Source organism: Schistocerca nitens, chromosome 2 (genome assembly GCF_023898315.1).
Source record: "Schistocerca nitens isolate TAMUIC-IGC-003100 chromosome 2, iqSchNite1.1, whole genome shotgun sequence".
Lineage (NCBI taxonomy): Eukaryota > Metazoa > Arthropoda > Insecta > Orthoptera > Acrididae > Schistocerca > Schistocerca nitens.
Genome location: NC_064615.1, coordinates 879,984,041 through 880,008,230, shown reverse-complemented (window position 1 = coordinate 880,008,230; position 24,190 = coordinate 879,984,041). Strand labels below are relative to the sequence as shown.

Genomic DNA, 24,190 nt, shown 5'->3' with positions numbered 1-24,190 from the left:
ATTTACAACAGTTAATGGTGGTGGATGACAGGCAATATTCACAGCTAGTTTTCTCCCTACACTATATTTCTAAATCTTGATTCTCAAACTTTTGTATGAAATCTACCTTAAAGCTAACTAACTTTGTGACCAGGCCTAGAGGACCACATGATGTTGATCATGTCTTCATGATATCCTCTGCCATATGGTATCATTCGCATGAGGTATGAAGGGACACGGGGCCAGCACGCTGCTCTCCTGGCCACTGTCAGCTTCCCAGACCTTGGGAGTCTCTAATTCTCATTCAAATAGCTTCTCCACTGGATTCACGAAGCAGATGGACACCAGTCATCACACCAAGGAAAAATTCTTAGCAGTATTGAGTTGGGAACTGAACCCAGGACCTATGCATGGCACTCAGATGCGCTGAGAGCTTCAGACACAGACGCTAAAAGGAACAACAAGATACAAATGGAAACAAAAGATAAAGAAAGGATGATAATGTCAAAAGCAGGAATATGTGATGGTACACTGAAGAGGAGAGATTAGTAGAGTGTATACAGAAAAGCAAAGGAAGACAGCCTTTGGAAGAGGATGCACATGCAAAGAAGCAAGAAACACTCGCTGTGAATAGACAGATCATGGGAGCCAGCTTAATATAAGTGAACCAGTCTCTATCTCCACAGATCAAGAGAAGTAATGCAATGATGGGGCCTATAACACTGTCAGGAACAATATACTCAATTCTGTAGCTGTAGATAATTTATTATAATTAATTTTAATATAGATGCTCATTATACTGCAGGGGTAGTCAACCTTTTTTCTGCTTCTGCCCACTTTTGAAGCCCTTTTCGTAGTAAACTTTTCTAGCCACCCACTAATTCCACAGCAATGGTGATTTATAATGTAGGGAAATAATTTTACTTTACAACTTTCATAAAGCAGAATTCCTGCAAGTTAAAGCACTCAATAATAATTACAGGACTTATATTTTATGTTAAAATTTTATGAAAACCTACTGACAATGTTTTCAAAATCCCTACCACCTAGTGTCCACCAGGCAAGCTGGAATGCCCACTAATGGGAAGTAGGGACCACATTGATTACTTCTGATCTAACATGTTGGATTCATTTGCCACACCGTATGAGAGTCACACAAGGAAGCAATGGAAGAACATTTGGATACGTCAGGTGTGAACAGCAAATGATTAACAATTGAAAAACTGGCCATACTAAGCTAGACACAATTTTTAAATTGGAAGGCTCTTCCAGAATGAGATTTTCACTCTGCAGCGGAGTGTGCGCTGATATGAAACTTCCTGGCAGATTAAAACTGTGTGCCGGACCAGACTCCAACTCGGGACCTTTGCCTTTCGCAGGTAAGTGCTCTACCAACTGAGCTACCCAAGTACGACTCATGCCCTGTCCTCACTGCTTTACTTCTGCCAGTACCTCGTCTCCTACCTTCCGAACTTTACAGAAGCTCTCCTGCAAACCTTGGAAGGTAGGAGACGAGGTACTGGCAGAAGTAAAGCTGTGAGGACGGGGCGTGAGTCGCGCTTGGGTAGCTCAGTTGGTAGAGCACTTGCCCGCGAAAGGCAAAGGTCCCGAGTTCGAGTCTCGGTCCAGCACACAGTTTTAATCTGCCAGGAAGTTTCATATCAGTGCACAGTCTCCAGCAGAGTGAAAATCTCATTCTCGAATCATCCCCCAGGCTGTGGCTAATCCGTGTCTCCGCAATATCCTTTCTTTCAGGAGTGCTAGTTCTGCAACGTTAGCAGGAGACTTTCTGTAAAGTTTGGAAGGTAGGAGACGAGGTACTGGCAGAAGTAAAGCTGTGAGGACGGGGCGTGAGTCGTGCTTGGGTAGCTCAGTTGGCAGAGCACTTGCCCGCGAAAGGCAAAGGTCCCGAGTTCGAGTCTCGGTCCAGCACACAGTTTTAATCTGCCAGGAAGTTTCATATCAGCGCACACTCCCCTGCAGAGTGAAAATCTCATTCTGGAAACATCCCCCAGGCTGTGGCTAAGCCATGTCTCCGCAATATCCTTTCTTTCAGGAGTGCTAGTTCTGCAAGGTTCGCAGGAGAGCTTCTGTATGAGAGTCACACAAGGAAGCAATGGGAGAACATTTGGATAACGTCAGGTGTGAACAGCAAATGATTAACAATTGAAAAACTGGCCATACTAAGCTAGACATAATTTTTAAATTGAAGGCTCTTCCAGAATGAGATTTTCACTCTGCAGCGGAGTGTGCGCTGATATGAAACTTCCTGGCAGATTAAAACTGTGTGCCGGACCAGACTCCAACTCGGGACCTTTGCCTTTCGCAGGTAAGTGCTCTACCAACTGAGCTACCCAAGTACGACTCATGCCCTGTCCTCACTGCTTTACTTCTGCCAGTACCTCGACTCCTACCTTCCGAACTTTACAGAAGCTCTCCTGCAAACCTTGGAAGGTAGGAGACGAGGTACTGGCAGAAGTAAAGCCGTGAGGACGGGGCGTGAGTCATGCTTGGGTAGCTCAGTTGGTAGAGCACTTGCCCGCGAAACGCTAAGGTCCCGAGTTCGAGTCTCGGTCCGGCACACAGTTTTAATCTGCCTGGAAGGCTCTTGTATCTTTATTTCACATCTGTGGAAAATATTCCAATAAGGAGGAAACACTGAATAACATTATTGGCACGGCTGGCCATATATTATAGGGTCACTGCACGTCAAGGGAACCAGGTGTCCCCACTTGACCCTCTCCAAATCTAATGAAATTTGGTGTGAAGGTTCTATATGGTCATGCGAAGGTTCAAATGTGCCAAGTTTGCTATGCTTTTTGAAAAGCTCTAGCATACATTTGATCATTTGCTTTAATGTACATATACAACTTTTTATGCTGAATCTCACCATAGCAGAAATTAGGGATTTAGCCACACCTAAACACAGATACATGCCTCGAAAGTGGCTAAAAAACTCTGCGCACTATTCTGAGAGCCATTGCTACTTTTCATTATGAACCACTCACACCAAAACTTCACACGGTTATTCCTACCTGTGATTTCTATACATGGATCAAATTTAGTTAAGATTGGACGCCTAGATGAAAAGATATGCTTCTCCAAAGTTGGCCAAAATTTTCTATGTACAAATTTTAGGTTATTTTCAGGAGGAAATATCTCAAATGTGTCTCGTTCAATCCTTTATTTATTGCTACAGTTGGAAGAGCATGCTTTAAGCTTCCCAAGCTATATTGTTTGATTTCTGGATCTTGCATTTTGATGAGTAAGAATACGTTTCAAAATTTACTATTTGAACAGTGAAATATTTTCCTCATTAAGTCCCACAATTAATTTTTTTATTCCAGTATATAAATCAGTTTCAAACATTAATTTAACACATCTTAAGAAGAAGTGTAATACACTATACAGCAAATTTGCACAACAAAAATGCTAACAGTCAGTACCATTTTTGGTTAAACAGTTCTACAATTTTGTCAAGGGCAGATTGTGGATAACTGTATTGTCTTCCTGATGATGATGATGCTTCTAAAAAGCCATGAAAATATGTTGCTCAGGAATCCTGCAGGTGTCTTTAGCAGCTGGCCAGTGGAAGGAATAAGCAGAACCATGTGGGTTCATAAAGTTGATGAGGACATCTTGCTGTTCATGTGAAATTTCACACACATTTCCAACACACCAACAATTGTCATACATACATGCAACATATTGTCCTTGTTGTAAACTTGCAATTGAGATTGCTGGAGTTTCTTCATCTGCTTTGAAGGCATGAACTGTGAATGCTGTACCATCACTGGAAACTCTGCTTACTCTGAGCTGATTACAATTAATTGGCTTAAATTGATGACTTTATCTTGTCACAGGTATTGCATGCCCCATGGAAAACCTTGTTTCTTGATCAGGCTGAATTTTTTCAATCTCTTCTTTTGGTATATAAATAACTTTATGCCCGGAATACCAACATTATAGAATTTGAATAAATCAATGGAGTCAATATGTGGTTACCTAAGGGCCTCTGAAGACTAGCATGGCTCGTTAAAAAAAAAACAAATAAAATAAAAAAAAAATACATTCGGCAGTGATCAGTGATCCAAAAATCCTTTTCGTGCAGACATAAATTGATGAAATTTTTAAAATTCTTATACTGAGCAGCTGAACCATCACTAAAGTAATAAATGTTCTTAATGTTTTCAATATTTGTTCTTAAATATGCTATTAACTTTATTTGAAAGGCATGAACAGCAGTGGTATCATGACGGAGACAGTTGCTGATCATACAAATGCTAATATTCTTGACATTCTTTGCCACCAAAATAGACAACAAATGGATGTAATGTGGCCTGTCTATTCTCTCAATGAAATCCTTGCAAGCGTCTTGAACAACAAATGAAGAATTCTCAGCAAAGTCCATCAATATAATTAATTCATTTTCTGCAAGATTTCTTTCTAGTTGCTTAAGGTATAAACTTTGTTGTTTTGACAGAAGGTGATGGCTTCTCAAACCGGTAATTTTCAAAAATAGTGCCTCCACGAAATATTCAACAGTTCTCTGACATGTCTCTAATGTATCTCTGTCAATATGGACCCACTGCTTGTGTTCTACTGTTTCTTCAGGGTCACAGTCTTTAAAAGCATCTTCAAAAAAAGCTTCTAGTTGCATTTTTCCTGGACATTCCTCACAACATTGCAGCACATCATCTTTTGATTCCAAACTGCATACAGTTTTTTTCATCAAATCCTTGTCGTCAACTTGGATGGGTGTTGCTGAAGCCAACATTAATTTGACATTTTGAAGAATTGCACATACACACACTGAATGTGATCCAGAAGCACGAACTATAGTACACCATTTTGGCCCAAGCTCACAAAATTTTGAGAAGCTTAGTTGATTTCCATGTTGTTTACAATAAGCAATGAACATTCCTTTCAGGTTACAAAGGAGCAGGCATTTCTGCTTGTGAATCTTTTCCCCATTTATTCTTCCTGCAACACAATCCTCATTGCCGAGTCATAAATGAGAAAACTCATCATCTAAAAAAAAAAAAAAAGTGAGGACATTTTCTTTTACTTCAACACTGAGCTTTTCCCCTTTTCGGTTTGCATGTGTTGCCAAAATCTCATCTTCCATCTTTAGTTTCCTAGCCTTCTTCACCGTTTTAGCTGGAACAGCAAATTCTTTAACCAGTTTTTCAATAGTCCAGCTACTTGAGGCCAGGATCAAAATTTGAACTTTATTGCAATTACTTGAAGTATGAAGTTTAATCTTAAGTTCTTCAATTAAGATGTCTGTATCTTTACAGTTTTGGCACTGTTTGGTTTGTATTTGTGCAATATCTACTTTGCTCACACCAGCATCAGTGGCAATTACCGTAGTAATGCTGCATTGGGCTTTCAGAACCTTGCACTTTATCTATCCCACTGAATCCCTTTTGCTGATCCGTTGAAGCTTTAGTGGTGACTCTCCATGTGATGATAATGAAGTAAAGAATGAAGAAAGAAAAAGTAAACAGTAAAGCAAGCATCAACAACATCCATATCTTCAGTGGATGGTGATTCTTGCTTATCCTAGTGGGATGATTCTTTTTGGTCCACTTCATGTCTACATTTGGTACAAATTTTCTGACCAGGTTTAAAAACTTCATTAGTCAGTAACTTCAGCCTATCAGCATTGCAATGGGTTAATCAGCTCCATCTGATCCACCAAAGTAGCAGCAGAGTGCATAGGTCTTTTGGTTCATTTTATACAATAGTTTATTAATCTATAACAAGCAATTTTCAAAGCTCGTGAATATCCTGGCTTGATGCATAGCAGATTCAGATTTGTCTGTATAAAAAATATACAATTTAGCATATCATAACATCTTGTTTCAGAGCTTACCTTCAGCTACAATGATTATTCATTATTCAAACACTCAGTATTCGACACTAAAGATTGTACAAAGTCAACACCATAAATTACACTGTGCAGAAGACTGACACTGGGAAAACTGACAATAATGAAAGACACAATTGAAAGTGGTGATTCAGCAATGTCTCACTGCTGCAAGAGTAGAGCATTAAAAAACTAATGCTGCTTTATAATGCTGATGGAAAGTGGCTGGCAATATATATGTGCACCACCAAGTCTTGTAGGGTGAAAACATTCTAAAGTAAAATAGCTTATCGTCGCGATCTTCTAGATTTTATAATCTGAAGAGCATTTTCTGAGGTTTTACTATATTTATATTCTATACTGGAAAATAATGTAAAAAACAATTCTTATCAGCATAGTTACATTCCCTAAACCATAGGCAAATACTATTATTAAAAGACACTACAGTTACAAATTTTTTAAAAATTTCAACTTCAAATTGTATTAATTTTTTGTATTTATCGATAATTCATTTTCCCTGCTTTTGATAGGTATTCTTACTCATCAATATGCAAGATTCAGAAATTACACAATACAGCTTGGAAAGCTTAAAGCATGCTCTTTCCAGCTGTGGTAAGGAAAAAAGGACCGAACAAGACTCATTTGAGTTATTACCCCCCCAAAAATACCCTACAATTTGCATGTATATAATTTTGGCGAAATTTGTAGATGCATTGAGTAGGTATTGAATAGGATTGGGGAGAAGAGAAGTTTGTGGCACAACTTGACTAGAAGAAGGGATCGGTTGGTAGGACATGTTTTGAGGCATCAAGGGATCACAAGTTTAGCATTGGAGGGCAGCGTGGAGGGTAAAAATTGTAGAGGGAGACCAAGAGATCAATACACTAAGCAGATTCAGAAGGATGTAGGTTGCAGTAGGTACTGGGAGATGAAGAAGCTTGCACAGGATAGAGTAGCATGGAGAGCTGCATCAAACCAGTCTCAGGACTGAAGACCACAACAACAACATCCTATCTTAATTAACTTTGATCCACATATAGACATAATAGGTAGGAATAACCCTCTGAGGTTTTGGTGTGATTGGTTCATATGAAAAGTAGCAGTGGTTGGTCAAACCTTGGCTCTCGCAATAGCACGACAAATTTTTTAGCCACTTTAGAGCTTTTTATCTACATTTTGGTGTGGCTACATTCCTAATTTTTGCCAAGGTGTGATTAAGCATAAAAAGTTGTCTATGTACATTAAATCAAATGATCAAATGTCTGCTAGAACTTTTAAAAGAGCCTAGTAAACATGGCACATGCGAAGATGAGCAGCCTCTCTTTAAAAGCCCCTAAAACTTCAACCACTGAAGATACTGGACTGAAATTCACTAAATAACCATCAAAGACCATATAGAACCTTCACATCAAATTTCATTAAATTTGGAGAGGGTCGAGTGGGGACACTTTTTAATATTGCTCCCTTTGACGCGGAATGACACTATATCACTGCCTTAAAATTCTCAAAACATTTAACCAGAACAGCATCTTCTCTGAGCAGAGACTTTGTAGCAGCATCTGGGTTCCATATCTCCCATCAGACTGCATCTCATCAGCAATGACCTAGCAAATGTGATATCGAGTTAACCATGTGCAGGCCAAGGAGTTCCTAGACACAACTGAGTGGCAGTGTATATTGGAGTCAGTTGCATCCTCTGCACCAGGGCTTCCCAACGTGTGGTCTGCGGACCCCCTAGGGGTCCGTCGGCCCTTTCTAGAGGGTCCGCAGCCACCTTTCACCAAATCGTGTAAATAATGACTAAAATTATTGAATAAAAATGTGAAAATCAATTTCATCAATTTTTTTTTTTTTTTTTTTTTTTTTTTTTCCGTGTGAAAAACATGTGTACTTTTACTTCAGGTCGTATTACCAAGAAGCCTTTGCGGTTCCTAAATGAGAATGCATACACAGTTTAGTGACAGAGAATACGACTTCTCTGATCCACTGTTTCGCAACAATATGGGGGTCGTTTGTGCGCCGGCTCGCGGCGCTAGATGCATTGAAACCATGTCATCGTGGATTGCGTGGCTGCTCCCGCCTGTGGTTCGAGTCCTCCCTCGTGTGTGTGTGTGTGTGTGTGTGTGTGTGTGTGTGTGTGTGTGTGTGTTGTCCTTAGCGGAAGTTAAACTTAGGTTAATAGTGTGTAAGACTAGGGACTGACGACCTCAGCAGTTAAGTCCCATAGACTTTACATACAGTTGAACATTTTTCTTCGGATTTCACAAAATATGCATGCTCCTTGCACAACTGCAGCCAAACAGTGGAAGTGAACAGACCACAAGCGGCAGCTTGTCAACAGCGAACAGTTTGGACGTGACGTTGATTGCTCTTGGAGGAAGGTAGCTCAAGCGAGTGAAATGTCAATTACCAAGTAATTTTAATTAGGCTATAGTGTGCTGAACAAATGGAGTAAATCCACTAGTAAGTGTCTGGATACAGTGGGAATTCAAATTGGATCGTTAATTTCAAGGTGTTTTCATTCATCTCTAAACCAAAGACTATTGATACTTCGGGGGTGGGGGCATTGGGAACACGGCACCTGCATTAAGAAGCTTTCAGTTCCCATGGGTTTCGCTCTGAAATTTAATGTTACTATGCTCTTTGTAGTAACCAAAACCAACCACAGGAACGCCTTGGGCTGCGGGTCGGAGCCGCCAGGCAGGGAAGCCGTCGGCGGTGGAGCACGCACCACCGGGTAAACACAAGGACGAGTCGGATGACAGACCAATGACAACCGACAACGACCGACTATGACCGACACAACAAGGAAGAGATAAACAACGGAGGCTTGTAGAAACCACACCAGCAAACACAAACAGTAAATCCACTTGGAACCAGAGCCAGGCAAATTTCAACAACGAGTAACGACCAGAACGCAGTACCGCCGAGATAGAGACGCAATCCAGAGCGAGTACCAGACTGACTGGACTAGGGCAGAGCGGGTCCCTATATACGAAACTGGAGGGAGCGGCTATTGGCCGCGGTCTGCACATGGTGTAGCAGTGGCGACCTCGCTGCATGGAAGAGCCACCGCAGACACGGAGCCCTCTATGGGCCAGCCACGTCCATTTGTTCTGGCGCGTGTTCAACTTTTGCGGCAGGAAGCACTAGATCCCTCCCCCCCGAAACTGGTGCATAGGGGCGGAAATGCTCTGGACGATGCCGAGGCGGGTGGAACGAGGGCACGAGTTGTGATACGTCCGGAGGGACCACTGGGGGAGGGGAGGGCAGACTGTCTGCAGCATTCATCAGGTTGTCACCAGAGGGCAGGGAGTCAGAGGGCGTCTCTATACCCTGGCGAGGTGGAAGGGGTGTCTGCAGAGCCGGCGAGGAGGGAGGTTGAAGGGAAGGGCTCCACCTCGAGGGATGTGTATGCACCAGGAAGCAGGGAAGGCGGTGGGGGAGGAATCAAGGCGGGAGCCTGAGGGCAGAGTTGGTTATGGTGGCAACGCTCGAGCCCCCTGTGTGTCTGTATGGTCGTCACACGCCGCCCATGAGCCGCCGTCACTATAGCGGGCATCCATGCAGGTGTGCTGCCATACGAGCGGGCCCACACGGCCATTCCCAGGGCGTAGCGCTGGGAGGGGCGAGAGGGGGCCCAGAAGGGAATGGTGTCAGCAGGTGGAGGAGGGTCCGAGGTTGTCGCCCGTGAAGGAGTTCGGCAGGACTATGACCAGCCACCGGCGTAGTGTGATAGGTGCTTAGAAACAAGGTGAGGGCCAAAGTGGTGGCCGACGGCTCCACTGATTTCATCAGCTGCTGTTTGAAAGTGTGGACCAGGCGTTCTGCCGCGCCATTGGATGAAGGATGGAAGGGAGGAGGGTGAATGTGTTTGATACAGTTAGCTGAGCAGAAGCTCTGGAACGAGGACGCCGTGAATTGGGGCCCGTTACCTGTGACCAACGTGTGAGGAAGGCCTCCAATGGCCAACACCTGGGCCAAGGTAGTGAGGGTGGCGTCAGTGGTGGTGGATGCCATGCAGACCACATATGGGTATTTGGAATAGGCATCAACGATGAGGAGCCACATGGAGGCTAAGAAGGGGCCTGCAAAATCTAGATGGATCCTGTCCCAGGGTTGGCTGGGTGTTGGCCAGGGTGCGAAAGATTGTGGAGGACTAGCCTGATGACGGCCACACACTGTGCAACCACAGACCAGGTGCTCTCCATCTATCCCTGGCCAATAGACATGTCGTCCAGCCAACGCCTTCATGCGAGACATCCCCCAATGTCCGCGGTGTAATAAGTCCGGAGGGATGACCACCCGATGGGCGTCCGAGTCCGTGGACAACAGGAGGACATCGTCCATTACTGAAAGTCTGTGTGAGACATGACACTATGGGCTGAAGTCAGTTTTCAAACGTCGAGTAAGGTAGGGAGGCCAACCATGGGTCACATAGCGGAGGACTTGCCACAGAATGGGGACCCTGCGCGTACGCAAGAACAACATCCAGCACTGAAGACACTGAGCCGTCCATTCTGGGAGGTGCGAATGGGGCCCAAAAAGCGACACTAAGGACTTGTGATCTGTGAGGAGGGTGAACTGCATCCCAAACATGTATATGTGAAATTTCTGAACTGCAAAAATAATGGCAAGAGCCTCCTTTTCAATCTGAGAGTAATTCCTCTGCGCAGGGGTTAACGTCTTGGATGCATATGCCACAGGTTGTTCCGACCCATCCTCATTCCTGTGTGCCAGGACTGCCCCAATCCCGTACGCTTAGGCATCGGCAGCCACCACCAAGGGACGATCTGGAGAGAAAGGCGTAAGGCAAGGGGCAGTTTTCAGCAACGTCTTCAGGCGGGTGAAAGCCTGATCGCAGGCAGATGTCCACGTGTAAGGTACCCCTTTGCGACGCAGGCGATGTAGGGGATGCGCGACGTGGGCAGCTTGGGGTAAAGACTTTCCCCAAAAATACCTGGAGTTCGGATAAGTTTTGTGGACGGGGAAGGGCACCGATGGCTGCGACATTGCGGTCCGAAGTGCGAATGCCATCTTTACTGAGCCAATGTCCTAAGTACTCCACTTCCGGTTGAAAAAAACTGCACTTCTCCAGCCGACAACGTAGACCCGCAGCCTGCAGGGCGTGAAATAAGTTACTGAGGTTGCACAGATGTTCCTGGCGCGTGTGCCCCGTGAATAAGATATCATCGAGGTAATTGACACAAGCCAGTATTGGTTGCGTAAGTTGCTCGAGATACCGCTGGAAAATCGCAGGGACAGAGGAAATGCCAAACGGAAGACGCTTGTATTTATAGAGACCGAAAGGCATGTTGATAACGACAATGGCCTGTGATTCCTCATCCAAAGGCAATTGGTGATAGGCTTCTGCCAGATCAATCTTAGAAAAGTACTCGCCACCTGTCAGTTTAGCGAGAAGGTCTTCCTGTCGAGGAATGGTATAAGTTTCGACCAAAGACTGAGTGTTGACTGTAGCCCCAAAATCCCCACAAAGCCGAAGCGATCCATTGGGTTTCTTGATGACCACTAAGGGTGTTGCCCAGGCACTCGATTGCACTGGCTCGATAACCCCCGCAGCCTGGAGCCGATCGAGTTCCTGCTTGACGGCCGCACGCAAGGCTACCGGAATAAGCCGAGCCCGACAAAAGCGAGGCCATGCGTTCGGCAGTAAAGTGATGTGTGCCTGGAAATCGGAAGCGCAGCTCAGGTCTGCCGAAAACAGGGAGGAAAAGGACGCACATAGATCGTCTAGGTCCTGAAATGGAACCGTAGTTGAAACGAACTGGACTTCGTCTTGAATGGAAAAGCCAAACCGTGTAAATGCATCTAGTCCAGAAAATGTCCGAAGCTGACAGGTGGTCCACCACAAAGAGGGTAAGGGGCCGGGGAACGTTTTTGTAGATGGCCATAACAGGAAACTGTCCACGGAGAGGGATGGAACAGTCGCCATAGGCGACCAACCTCCGAGAGTGTGGGGACAATTCTGGAGACCCGAGACGTGCATACGTCGTCAGATTGACCAAAGAAACGGTGGCTCCCGTATCGACCGGGAAACAGACAGCCTCGTTAAAGATGTGTAGGGTGAGGAATAACTTTTGAGCCAATGTGTCGGTCCGAGGGGCGACTGTGTGTAAAGCATGGACGGCCTCCGGTTGGCCTGCAGGTGTGGGACGCGGGCGGGTCAAGCGGCTACGACAAACTGATTGAAGGTGGCCTTCTTTCTCACAGAGCGAACACGTCTTCCAGCGATGGGGACAGTCGGCTCGAGTGTGGGCCGAGAAGCACTGGGGGCACGACGGGAGGGGGCCACGCAGCCGACGTCGAGGGGCGACCAGCGGTTCGGACGCCATAGAGAAGTCAGACAGCGAGGAATCTTGATGGCAGTGCCCTCTGGAGACTGCGCCCCATCGACGGCGGGAAGGAGCGGATCGGGAAGTGGACTCGACCACTGCCACCTGGGGCCGCACCATGAGACGTTCGTTCACCGCTTGAGCAATTTCGAAGGAATGGGCAATATGCAGAATGTCTTCCAACGAGGGGTTGTCCAACTTTAACACCGCAGTGCGGACCTCTGGATCGGGTGCCAGTTGAACGACCACATCCCAAATTAATGAATCTGCATATGACGCCTTGCACTGCTGATTGGTGCACGTAAAGTTGCATTTGCGGCTGAGGCCTTGCAAATTCGTCACCCAGGAACGGTAGGACTGACCCGGCTGCTTGTGGTATTGATGGAATTCCAAGTGAGACGCAACCACGTGGTATTGCTGGGAATAATAGTTAGCAACACACAGATCTCATGAAAGGAGAGAACCACGGGGTCGGCCAACGGTGCCAACTTGCGGAGCAAAAAAAACGTGTCCAATGAGGCCCAAGACAAGAATAACGACCGCTGCGGAGAGTCATCCGACACCTGAAAGACCGTGAAATGTTGTTTCAGACGATGCAGGTACGTTTCCCAATCCTCTTTTGCATCGTTGAATGGTGGGAACGACGGCGGACATGGGAACGTGTCTGAAAGCGGGACACCTGGGAGAGGAGGTGGGAGGGAATCCCGCTTATTGACCCTGTCCGAGAGCAACTGCACCGACGTCTGAAAGACCTCCAACTGCTGCTGCTGCTGTAGCATGAGCTGCTGCTGTTGCTCTAAGAGAGTAATTCCTCTTCCATACTCCTATGATCTGTTTACCTCGTCGCCAATGTAGTAACCAAAACCAACTGCGGGAACACCTTGGGCTGCGGGTCGGAGCCGCCAGGCGGGGAAGCCGCCAGCGATGGAGCACGCACCACCGGGTAAACAGAAGGACGAGTCACACGACAGACCAACAACAACCGACGACAACCGACAACGACCGACTATGATCGACAGAACAAGGAAGAGATAAACAACGGAGGCTTCTAGAAACCAAACACCAACAGTAAATCCACTCGGAACCAGAGCCAGGCAAATGTCAACAACAACCAGAACGCAGTACCGCCGAGTGAGTACCAGACTGACTGGACTAGGGCAGAGCAGGTCCCTACATACGAAACCGGAGGGAGCGGCTATTGGCCGCGGTCTGCACGTGGTGTAGCGGTGGCGCCCTCGCTGCGCGAGAGCCGCTGTGCAGAAGAGCTGCCACGGACGCGGAGCCCTCTATGGGCCAGCCACGTCCATTTGTTCTGGCGCGTGTTCAACTTCCGCAGCGGGAGGTACTAGACTCTTGACTGACTAGGGATCCGCCATGGATTTTCGACTGAAGAAGGGGTCGGCCAGATGAAAAGGTTGGGAAGCCCTGCTCTACACGTTTGGATTGTCCTGGAACAAATTCTACTCCATCACTGTTGTTGTTGGTGGTGGTCTTCAACCCAAAGACTAGTTTGATGCAGCTCTCCATGTTACTCTGTCCTGTGCAAGGCTTTTTATCTCTGAATAACTACTTACAACTTACATCCTTCTGAATCTGCTTAATGTATCCATCTCATGGGGTCCCCTTATGATTCTGTACCCTCCGCACTTCCCTCCAATATTAAATTGGTGATCTCCTGATGTCTCAATGTGTCCTACCAACCAGTCTCTTTTTTTCAGTCACAATGTGCCACAAATTTCTTTTCTTCTCAATTATCTTCATTACCTCCTCATTAGTTACATGACCTACCCATCCGATCTTCATCATTCTCCGGTAGCACCACATTTCAAAAGCTTCTATTCTCTTTTTGTATACACTGTATACACTGTTTATTGTCCATGTTTCAGTTCCATACACGGCTACACCCCATACAAATACCTTTAAAAAAACTTCCTAACACTTAAATCTGTATTTGATGTTCATAAATTTCGCTTCTTCAGAAACACTTTCATTGCCATTGCCAATCTGCTCTCCCTACTGTAGCCATCATCATTTAATCTGCTGCCCAAATAGCAAAATTCATCTACTACTCTAAGTGTCCCATTTCCTAATCATCATCTGATTTAATTCGACTACATTCCATTATCCTTGGTTTGCTTTTGTTGATATTTATCTTATATCCTCCTTTCAAGACTCTGCCCATTCCGTTCAATTGATCTTCCAAGTCCTTTCCTGTCGCTAACAGAATTATGTCACCAGCAATTCTCAAAGTTTTTATTTCTTGACCCTGAACTCAAATTCCAACTCCAATTTTTTTTTTTTTTTTATTTTTATTTTTTTTTTTTTACTCATTGCTCAATATACAGATTGAGTAACATTGGCAATAACGCACGACATGGCAATAACGCACGACACTGTCTCATTCCCTTCTCAACCACAGCTTCCCTCCGATGTCCCTCGACTCTTTATAGCTGGCATCTGGCTTCTGTACAAGTTGTAAATAGCTTTTCACTCCCTTTATTTTACCCTGCTACCTTCAGGATTTCAAAGAGACTCAGTTTTGTCAAAAGCTTTCTCTAAGTCTACAAATGCTATAAACATGGGTTTGCCTTTCTTAATATACCTTCTGAGGTAAGTTGTAGGGTTAGTATGGCCTCATGTATTCCAACATTTCTCTGGAATCCAAACTGACATTCCCCAACATTGGCTTCCACCAGTTTTTCTATTCTTCTGCGAAGAATTCATGTAAGTGTTTTGCAACCATGATTTATGACATAAATAGTTTGGTAATATTCACACCTGTCAGATGCTGCTTTCTTTGGAACTGGAATTACTCCATTCAACTCTCTCATACATCTGGCACACCACACACAATAGTTTTGTCATGACTGGCTCTCCCAAGGCTATCATTAGATCTGACAGAATACTGCCGACTCCAGGTGCCTTGTTTCCCCTCAGCTCTTTCAGTGCTCTGTCAAATTCTTCTCACAGTATCACAGCTCCCATCTTATCTTCATCCACATCCTCTTCCCATTCTATAATATCACCTTCAAGTTCATCTCCCTTGTAAAATTGACTAACTGCAGGGTTGGAATCCTGACTGAGAATGGAGGAAAAAAGGTCCTATGAATATGTGTCCACAAATGCATCGTTGACACAGTAGATGGCACTGACAAATGACAGTTCCCCTGGCATGCCATAAGTTCCTTGTGTGTTGCAGGCTGTGTGATTGTCGCAGCATACTATAAGCAGCAGAATGATTCGGTATTCAAGTTGGAAACCAGCCAAGATGAAAACAGCTAAAAGGCAGCACGGCTGTACCAAAACAAGTATCCTCACAGACACTATCCAAATCATGTAACATTTCAAGCCTTTTTTGGGGCATTCGTGTGGATCATGGGTGTTTTGAGGCAGGCGAACATGCAGGGAGGGAGTGGACTGTGCTTACACCAGATTTGGAGAATCAGTTTCTACAGGATATTGAGACAACCTCTAGTACAAGCTCCAGGCAAGTGGCCCGCCAACATACTGTAAGCCAGAGTATGATTGTGCATATCGTGCATGACAACTGTTAGTATCCCTATCCCTGCAATCCCATGGAAGCCACACTGAACATCTGCTGTGATGTGGATGCAATGCTGCACTGTACTGTGTTCTGGGGCACTTTGTTCTTGTTGCATGCACACTGTCAATTTCTGGACACATGTTCATAGGGCACTTTTTCTTCCGTTTCCAGTCAGGGATCTGTCCCTGCAGTTTGTCGGTTTTATTTATGTTCACTCTGTACTTCTTCCACTTTTCAGCTTTCCCTTCTTTGCTTGGTACTGGTATTCTATCTGAGCTTTCGATATTCATACAGCTGCATCTCTTTCTGACAAAGGCTAATTTAATTTTTCTGTAGGTGACATCTATCTGTCCCCTTGTGATATAGGCTTCTAAATCCTCGCATTTATCATATGGCCATTCCTGCTTAACTATTATGTGCTTCCTGTCAGTCTCATTTTTCAGATGTTTGTATTCACTTTCGCCTGCTTCATTTACTGCATCTATATATTTCTTCCTTTCATCGATTACATTCAGTATGTCCTGTGAAGTGCAAGACTTTCTATGTCTTGTTTTTTTTTTTTTTTTTTTTTTTACCTATTTGATCCTCTACTCCCTTCACTATTCCATCTCTAAAGGCCACCCATTCATCTCCTACTGTATTGCTCTCCCCACTTCTAGTCAATCACTGCCTAATGGGCCCTCTCAACAACCTGCAGTTCTTTCAATTTCTCCAGGTCCCATCTTCTTAACTTCCTACCTTTTTGCAATTTCTTCAGCTTCAATCTCCAGTTCATAACCATTGAATTGTGGTCACAGCCCATATCTGGCCCTGGCAATGTCTTACAATGCAAAATCTTCTTCCTAAGCCTCTGTCTTATCATCATATAATCAACACGAAACCTTATGGTGCCTCAAGGTCTCTTCCACATATACAACCTTCTTTAACGATTCTTAAACCAAGTGTTAGCAATAATTAAATTATGTTCTGCACAAAATTCTACCACATTGCTTCTTCCTTGGTTCCTTTCCCTCAGTCCATATTCACCTAGTATTTTTCCCTCTCTTCCTTTTTCCACTATCAAATTCCACTCCTCCATCACAATTAGATTTTCGTCTCCCTTACCTATCTGAATAATTTCTATTATCTCATCACACATTTCTTCAGTCACTTTATCCTGTGCAGTGCAGAGCTGTCTGGCATATAAAATATTACTACTGTAATGGGTGGAGGTTTTGTGTCTATCTTGGCCACAATAATTTGTTTACTATGCAGTTTTCATAGTAGCTTACCCACATTCCTATTTTCTTATTCATTATTACACCTACTACTGCATTACCCCTATTTGATTTTTTTATTTATAATCCTGTATTCACCTGACCAAGAATCCTGTTCCTCCTGTCACTGAATTTCACAATTCCCGCCTGCCTACCCTCTTAAGGAATCTAACATTCCACACTCCAACGCACAGTACACCAGTTTTGTTTCTCCTGATGACAACATCCTCCTGAGTAGTCTCTGCCCAAAAACCTGAATGGGAGGACTGTTTTACCTCTGGAATATTTTACACAAGACAATATCATCATTTAATCATACAGTAGAGCTGCATGCCCTTGAGAAAAATTACAGCTGTAGTTTCCCCTTGCTTTCAGCTGTTCACAGTACCTGCACAGTCAGGTCACTTTAGTTTTAGTTTAGTTAAATCACCCAGACTGTTGCCCCTGAAACTACTGAAAAGGCTGCTGCCCTCTTTAGAAGCCATATGTTTGTCTAGTCTCTCAACAGATACACCTCCACTGTGGTCACACCTACAGTACAGATATATGGCTGGTGGGGAGGGGGGGGGGGGATCTATCTGGTGGAAGAGTTATTGGAACATGAAGACAACACGTGTAAAGTTGCTAACTCATTCATCACACTTAAATAAGACAAAGCATACACAAGATGCTGTAGGCCAAAAATTTTCAGCTCCAATACCAGTATCACAGACCATTACTGCCCTCCAAATGGAGCTCATCCAGCAGTGGCAGGTGTTATGGAAAACTACGAGGGCAGTTCAATAAGTAATGCAACACATTTTTTTCTGAAACAGGGGTTGTTTTATTCAGCATTGAAATACACCAGGTTATTCCTCAATCTTTTAGCTACACAACACTATTTTTCAACGTAATCTCCATTCAATGCTACGGCCTTACGCCACCTTGAAATGAGGGCCTGTATGCCTGCGCGGTACCATTCCACTGGTCGATGTCGGAGCCAACGTCGTACTGCATCAATAACTTCATCATCCGCGTAGTGCGTCCCACGGATTGCGTCCTTCATTGGGCCAAACATATGGAAATCCGACGGTGCGAGATCGGGGCTGTAGGGTGCATGAGGAAGAACAGTCCACTGAAGTTTTATGAGCTCCTCTCGGGTGCGAAGACTTGTGTGAGGGTTTGCGTTGTCATGAAGAAGGAGAAGTTCGTTCTGATTTTTGTGCCTACGAACACGCTGAAGTCGTTTCTTCAGTTTCTGAAGAGTAGCACAATACACTTCAGAGTTGATCGTTTGACCATGGGGAAGGACATCGAACAGGATAACCCCTTCAGCGTCCCAGAAGACTGTAACCATGACTTTACCGGCTGAGGGTATGGCTTTAAACTGTTTCTTGGTAGAGGAGTGGGCGTGGCGCCACTCCATTGATTGCCGTTTTGTTTCAGGTTCGAAGTGATGAACCCATGTTTCATCGCCTGTAACAGTCTTTGACAAGAAATTGTCACCCTCAGCCACATGACGAGCAAGCAATTCCGCACAGATGGTTCTCCTTTGCTCTTTATGGTGTTCGGTTAGACAACGAGGGACCCAGCGGGAACAAACCTTTGAATATCCCAACTGGTGAACAACTGTGACAGCACTACCAACAGAGATGTCAAGTTGAGCACTGAGTTGTTTGATGGTGATCCGTTGATCATCTCGAACGAGTGTGTTCGCACGCTCCGCCATTGCAGGAGTCACAGCTGTGCACGGCCGGCCCGCACGCGGGAGATCAGTCTTGCTTGACCTTGCGGCGATGATGACACACGCTTTGACCAACGACTCACCGTGCTTTTGTCCACTGCCAGATCACCGTAGACATTCTGCAAGCGCCTATGAATATCTGAGATGCCCTGGTTTTCCGCCAAAAGAAACTCGATCACTGCCCGTTGTTTGCAACGCACATCCGTTACAGACGCCATTTTAACAGCTCCGTACAGCGCTGCCACCTGTCGGAAGTCAATGAAACTATACGAGACGAAGCGGGAATGTTTGAAAATATTCCACAAGAAATTTCCGTTTTTTTCAACCAAAATTGGCTGAGAAAAAAAATGTGTTGCATTACTTATTGAACTGCCCTCGTATGTTGAACATCCTGTTCCAATGTATGAGTACCCACTCCACATCCTATATTGCTGATATAGATGATTTATATGCTGCCAACGAATGGAAACTGCATGTCGTAAGAACCATGAACTGCCCGTGACAAGTTTTATAATTTAAACTGTCCTTAGTATGTGTAATAATGTTACCAGGGCACAATATAATGCACATAAATATTGGTGTACCTCATGTTTTCAAATCCCAAAAATCTCTTACTTAATAATGTAAATTTATAATCATCCCTTCTAGTCAATTACACTTTGCTACAAGTTTCAAAAGAAAATTACCCTCTGACAATAACACCTAAGAGTATTTTAGATATAAATTTTATATTACGTCACTGCTCTTTCATATTGACAAATGAAAAATTGCTAAAAATGTCAAACAGTGATCACAAAACAAACACTCTGAACTGACATTTTCTGTAGACCTAAAAGATAACCGATACACTGATTCAAACTAACGTGTGGCAATATCTGATTTTGGGATAGGAATTTTAGTTACCTTTTAGACGTGCCTCATACAACACTGTTGTATGATAACATGAAAGTATGCTGAACATTGAAATGTAAAACTTAATTAACTTGACAAGTGGTAGTTTTATTACATATGAATATTCAAATTACGTGCATCCATTATGGACACTATACAACATCATCACTACATATAACATGAAGTCCACCTAAGGTTAGCTGTGACCAGTTACCTATGAAATATTTCTTTATTTTCATGATCTAGTTTTTGAGCCTTTTGAAGCTCATATGCAGATGCGGAATGACGAAAGTTTACATATTCATACCTGTAACATTACATTGGGCACAGTCGTAAGGAGATAAGAGACAGTTTAATGTAGTGCCCTCTGTGTTAGTTGGTGGCAAGCCATGTCAAAAAATAAATTTATTTAGTTACTATGACTGCCTGTTTTGCAGTGTTAGTTTCAAATTGGCATCATTTTTTATTGTCATTTTGAATAATCAACATTATAAACAATGATCTGCAAATGATCATAACATCAGTGTCAGTACTAACCTGCCTCTGACTGTGAAGAATTGGTCTGCGGAGCATATTACAGCACCTTTGTATGTCTCTTCAATTTCTTTTGCAATTGTTGATTTTCCACTGCCAGCAAGGCCGCGTAAAATGAATATTGTTTTTGAGGTGCGTATGTAATCTACTGTAGATGGATCAATCAAAAAAGTGAAGTTTAAATACTGTTTACTTGTAGTTACTTTCTTTTCTGGTTCAACAGTTGCCGGATGGCACTGTTCTGTAGCAGTTTCTATAGTTTTGTTTTTAACTTGCACTTCATCTTGAGCTTTACCAAATATCAGACCCATTTTTAAATTAAAAGTGTACTCAACTGATCACAGTTCTAAATGCAAAATCCTGTAAAGAATTTTAAAATTATATAATCAGAATTGTAAACAAAGGGAACATTAAAGCGTTAAATGCAAACTAATTTTATGCTACACTTAATCACATAAAACAGAAAAAACACACATTATGGTCAGTAATAAAGTCAAATGGTTAAGGTAGATAATACAGTCTGAATTTTAAACAATACCTATGAGAAAGCCAAAAAACAAAAAAAATGCAACATAAATACCTAATAACTGACAAATCATTAAAGATACATTCATTACTTCAATACTGCCTAATGGTCTGATTAACCAACTAATAAACAAAATACAATTTATTATAACTTGAAAAAATGCTGAGAAAGATTACAAGTAACTGGTTACAGTTAAAATTCCAATATATTTGTCGTATGGTAACAACCAGAGTACTGTCTCTGAATAAAACCAGGCACCAACTCAACATTGATATCACGTTTTGTCAAACAAACAAAATAAAACTATGACAGAAATCTTTATTGTTCTTTCTTTTTTCCCTTAAGATGAATGGACAATAAACTGTATACAAAAATATACACTAACCTTCCAGACAATTTAGTCTCCAGCAGTGGTATCAAACGACCAGAGGAACAATTAAAAAATAAAGAAGTTGATTATCAAAATCCTGTAGTAATCAGATTATATCTGTGTGTAAACAGCAAAATAGTAATGTAACTGTTCTTTTACTTCTTGCTTCCTCATTTCTTCACTGTGCTTCTCTGCTAGCTCTGTTGGTACAAGCTGCTGATCTGCCACCACTGCTTTTTTTGCTACTCAAATTATTGGAAACGTTTCGTATACTTGTCTTCAATAGGTTGGAGCAAATGAGATGAGACAGAAGAGAGGTTTTTAAAAGCCACTGAGCACCAAACAACTACAGCTGACAAACACAAACACATGTAAAGCTAGACTGTCCCAGCACTGCAGATTGTTTGAAGTGTGGGTTGTAAATGGTGGAGCAGGTGAAAGGAATAAAGATGATAGTAGGGGCTGGAAGGAGTTAGGGAAAAGAGGATGACTTGACTTACATGCGGCACTCAAATAGAGGAGTGGGTTGGGAAAGGCAAGGGAGAGGAGGATAGAACACACAGGAACAGGGAGACTTCAGAGAGAATGGTATGGATGTAGATTAATGGCCTCAACTGGGGGCATGGCGGAAGGGATGGAGATAGGCTTGGGAAGGGGGCTAACAGAGATTGAGGCCAGGAAGAGAACAGAATCAAAGGAAGCCAGGAAGAGAACAGAATCAAAGGATGTATTCTAATGACAATTCCCATCTGCGTACTTTATAGAAGCTGATATTGTGGGGGATTATGAAGATGGAACAAGTTGTAAAGCAGCAACTGCATTTAAGCATGTTTTGCACAGCAGCATACTCTGCCACTGGGTGGTCAACTTTGTTGTTGGCTACAGTTTGGTGACAGCCATTCATTTGGGTGGACAGCTGATTCATCAACATGTTCACATTAAAAGCAGTGCAAAAATTACAGTACAGCTGGTATATGACATGACTGCTTTTCCAGGTGGCCCTGCCACCGATGGGGCAGGGTATACCAGACAAGAGGATGTACTGGGTGGGTAAAACTTACATGGGCTTTCACAGGGATATGACCCCTGTAACAAGAGCTTTGGGGTAGGTGTGCCACAAGGATGAACTACAATGATTCATAAACTGAGTGGCCAGCAGAACACTACATTAGAATAGGAAGGAAAGATTGTGGGTAGGTTGTTCAGAGCAGGATGGAAGGTAGTAGAAGACATGGCAGATGAAGTGGTGAACATTTCCCAGTCCCAGGTGATAATGTGCAATATGGAGGGATTGTGGGGCTAGTTGGAAGTTTTATGGGCATTTGTGTGCTTCAACATACTGGGCAAAAGATTGACCCACACAGCAGATGCAGCATCCACAAGTGCTAAGGCTGTAAGGGAAACACTTTGTAGCATGGAAGGGATGGCTGCTATCAACATAGAGGAAATGTTGATGGTTGGTTGGCTTTCTGTGTGAGTTTTTTTAGGTATCGGAGGGATGGAAACACAAGAGGATCGTACACTGAGATGAAGAGGACAAGTGAAACAGATAAGAATGAAAATGTTAAGGCTGTGAAAGAATGGGTTCTCATCAAGAAGAGATCATCAATGATCTTAAACAAGAAAAAGCTTCTAGTATCTTACATGTCTAAAAAAGTTTCCTGTAGATGGCCCACAAACAGGCTGGCATACGAAGGTGCTGTGTGGATGCCCGCAGCTGTCTCATTGATTTATTTGTATACTTGTGGATAAGGATAGGGATAGTTAAGCTTACAAGGAAAGAGGTTAAGAATTTGGAGTCAGCAGGACATTTAGACAATTAGTGCTTAATGGCACAAAAACAATGGGTATAGACAAATGAAAGTAGTCTGTATCATTGTTACAAGAAGTTAGCATGTGGGTAATGGGTTGTTGGTCAATTAGAAATTTCCTTTTGTGGAAGTAGTAATCAACTACAAGGGAATGTCCAGAGTGATTAAGTTTGTAGATTTTAAGAACTGTACAAAAGGTATTGTAAAGTACAGGGGGGCGGGGAATACTTTACATGAACAGAGGTGGATTTTGGAGAGAAGTTTGGAGGTGATCCAAGGAATTTTAGTGGAAATTGGAGGTTATGCTGGACTTTTGGTATAGTATGACTTTGACACAGATGTATGTACAAGGATTATTATCATTTTATTATCATTATTATTATTATTATTATTATTAAACGATGTGATTTAGAAGAAAAATGTTTAATAAAATGTTCAACAAAATAACAAAATTATATTACAGTAAAGTATTATGCACTGCAACAATGTAAACCAAAGTTATTATGGCATAAAAAGCTTCATTAAAACTAATAATGTTGTCTGAAAAGTTATTTTTTTTTTCCTCGAGCAAAATTTCCTCATACCATGCCAGTAATTTTTTTTAGCACGATTATGAAGCAGAAGTGATATTTTGTTGGAATCTATTTCTTCTAAATTTTTTAACCCTTTTTCAATTTCACTGGGGCCTTCTCTCAAGTTTGCATCTATCATTTGATCTTCTGATTGAACTATGTTTAAAGAATCACACTGTTCGATGTTTTGCTTTTGCTTAAGCATTTCTGTAAGCTCGTCAGTTGTCAGAAACTGACTGTGTGAAACTAGCAGTTCTTGAATGTCATTGCTATCCACCATTAAATTTAATTGTCTGGCAAGATTGACCACTTCCTCAATCACATTATCAATTTCATGAGAGCCTGGTGCTGATTCCCCCTAGGTTTCAGTGTTTCAGTGGTAGGAGAAAAAAAATGGGGGGGGGGGGGGGACAGTTTTCCCAGATTCCATTTCAAGTTAGTGTTACCTTCATGCAGATGTGCAAACTATCGTCTCATGTTGTAAGCTTTAAATGTTTTCATAGCTCCCTGGTTCACTGGTTGAAGAAGCTGATTGCATTCAGCGGCAAAAGTAAAACTTTTACGTGCAGATCGGAATTAATTAGAGTAACAGGATGGTGACCTTGTGCACTGTTGATTAATAGAACCACTTCAAATGGAATCTGTGTTAACTGGCAATAACATTCCACTTCAGGTGTGCAGTGATGACCAAACCAGTCCTCAAAAAGGGAAGCTGTCACCAAAACTTTAGCATTTAACTTCCAAATCACAGGCAACCCA

General features: G+C 43.1%; 1 protein-coding gene across 2 annotated transcripts in view; it reads right to left on the bottom strand.

Moving 5' to 3' along the window:
• Positions 1 to 24,190, bottom strand: part of LOC126237177 (2',3'-cyclic-nucleotide 3'-phosphodiesterase-like) — an 81,777-nt gene that overhangs the window by 37,504 nt on the left and 20,083 nt on the right. For both annotated transcript variants that reach the window (XM_049947050.1, XM_049947051.1), the window contains one exon: positions 20,156 to 20,512. In XM_049947050.1, the coding sequence (XP_049803007.1) occupies positions 20,156 to 20,463 (308 nt within the window). In that variant the 5' untranslated portion in view covers positions 20,464 to 20,512. The remainder of the gene's footprint in view (positions 1 to 20,155; positions 20,513 to 24,190) is intronic.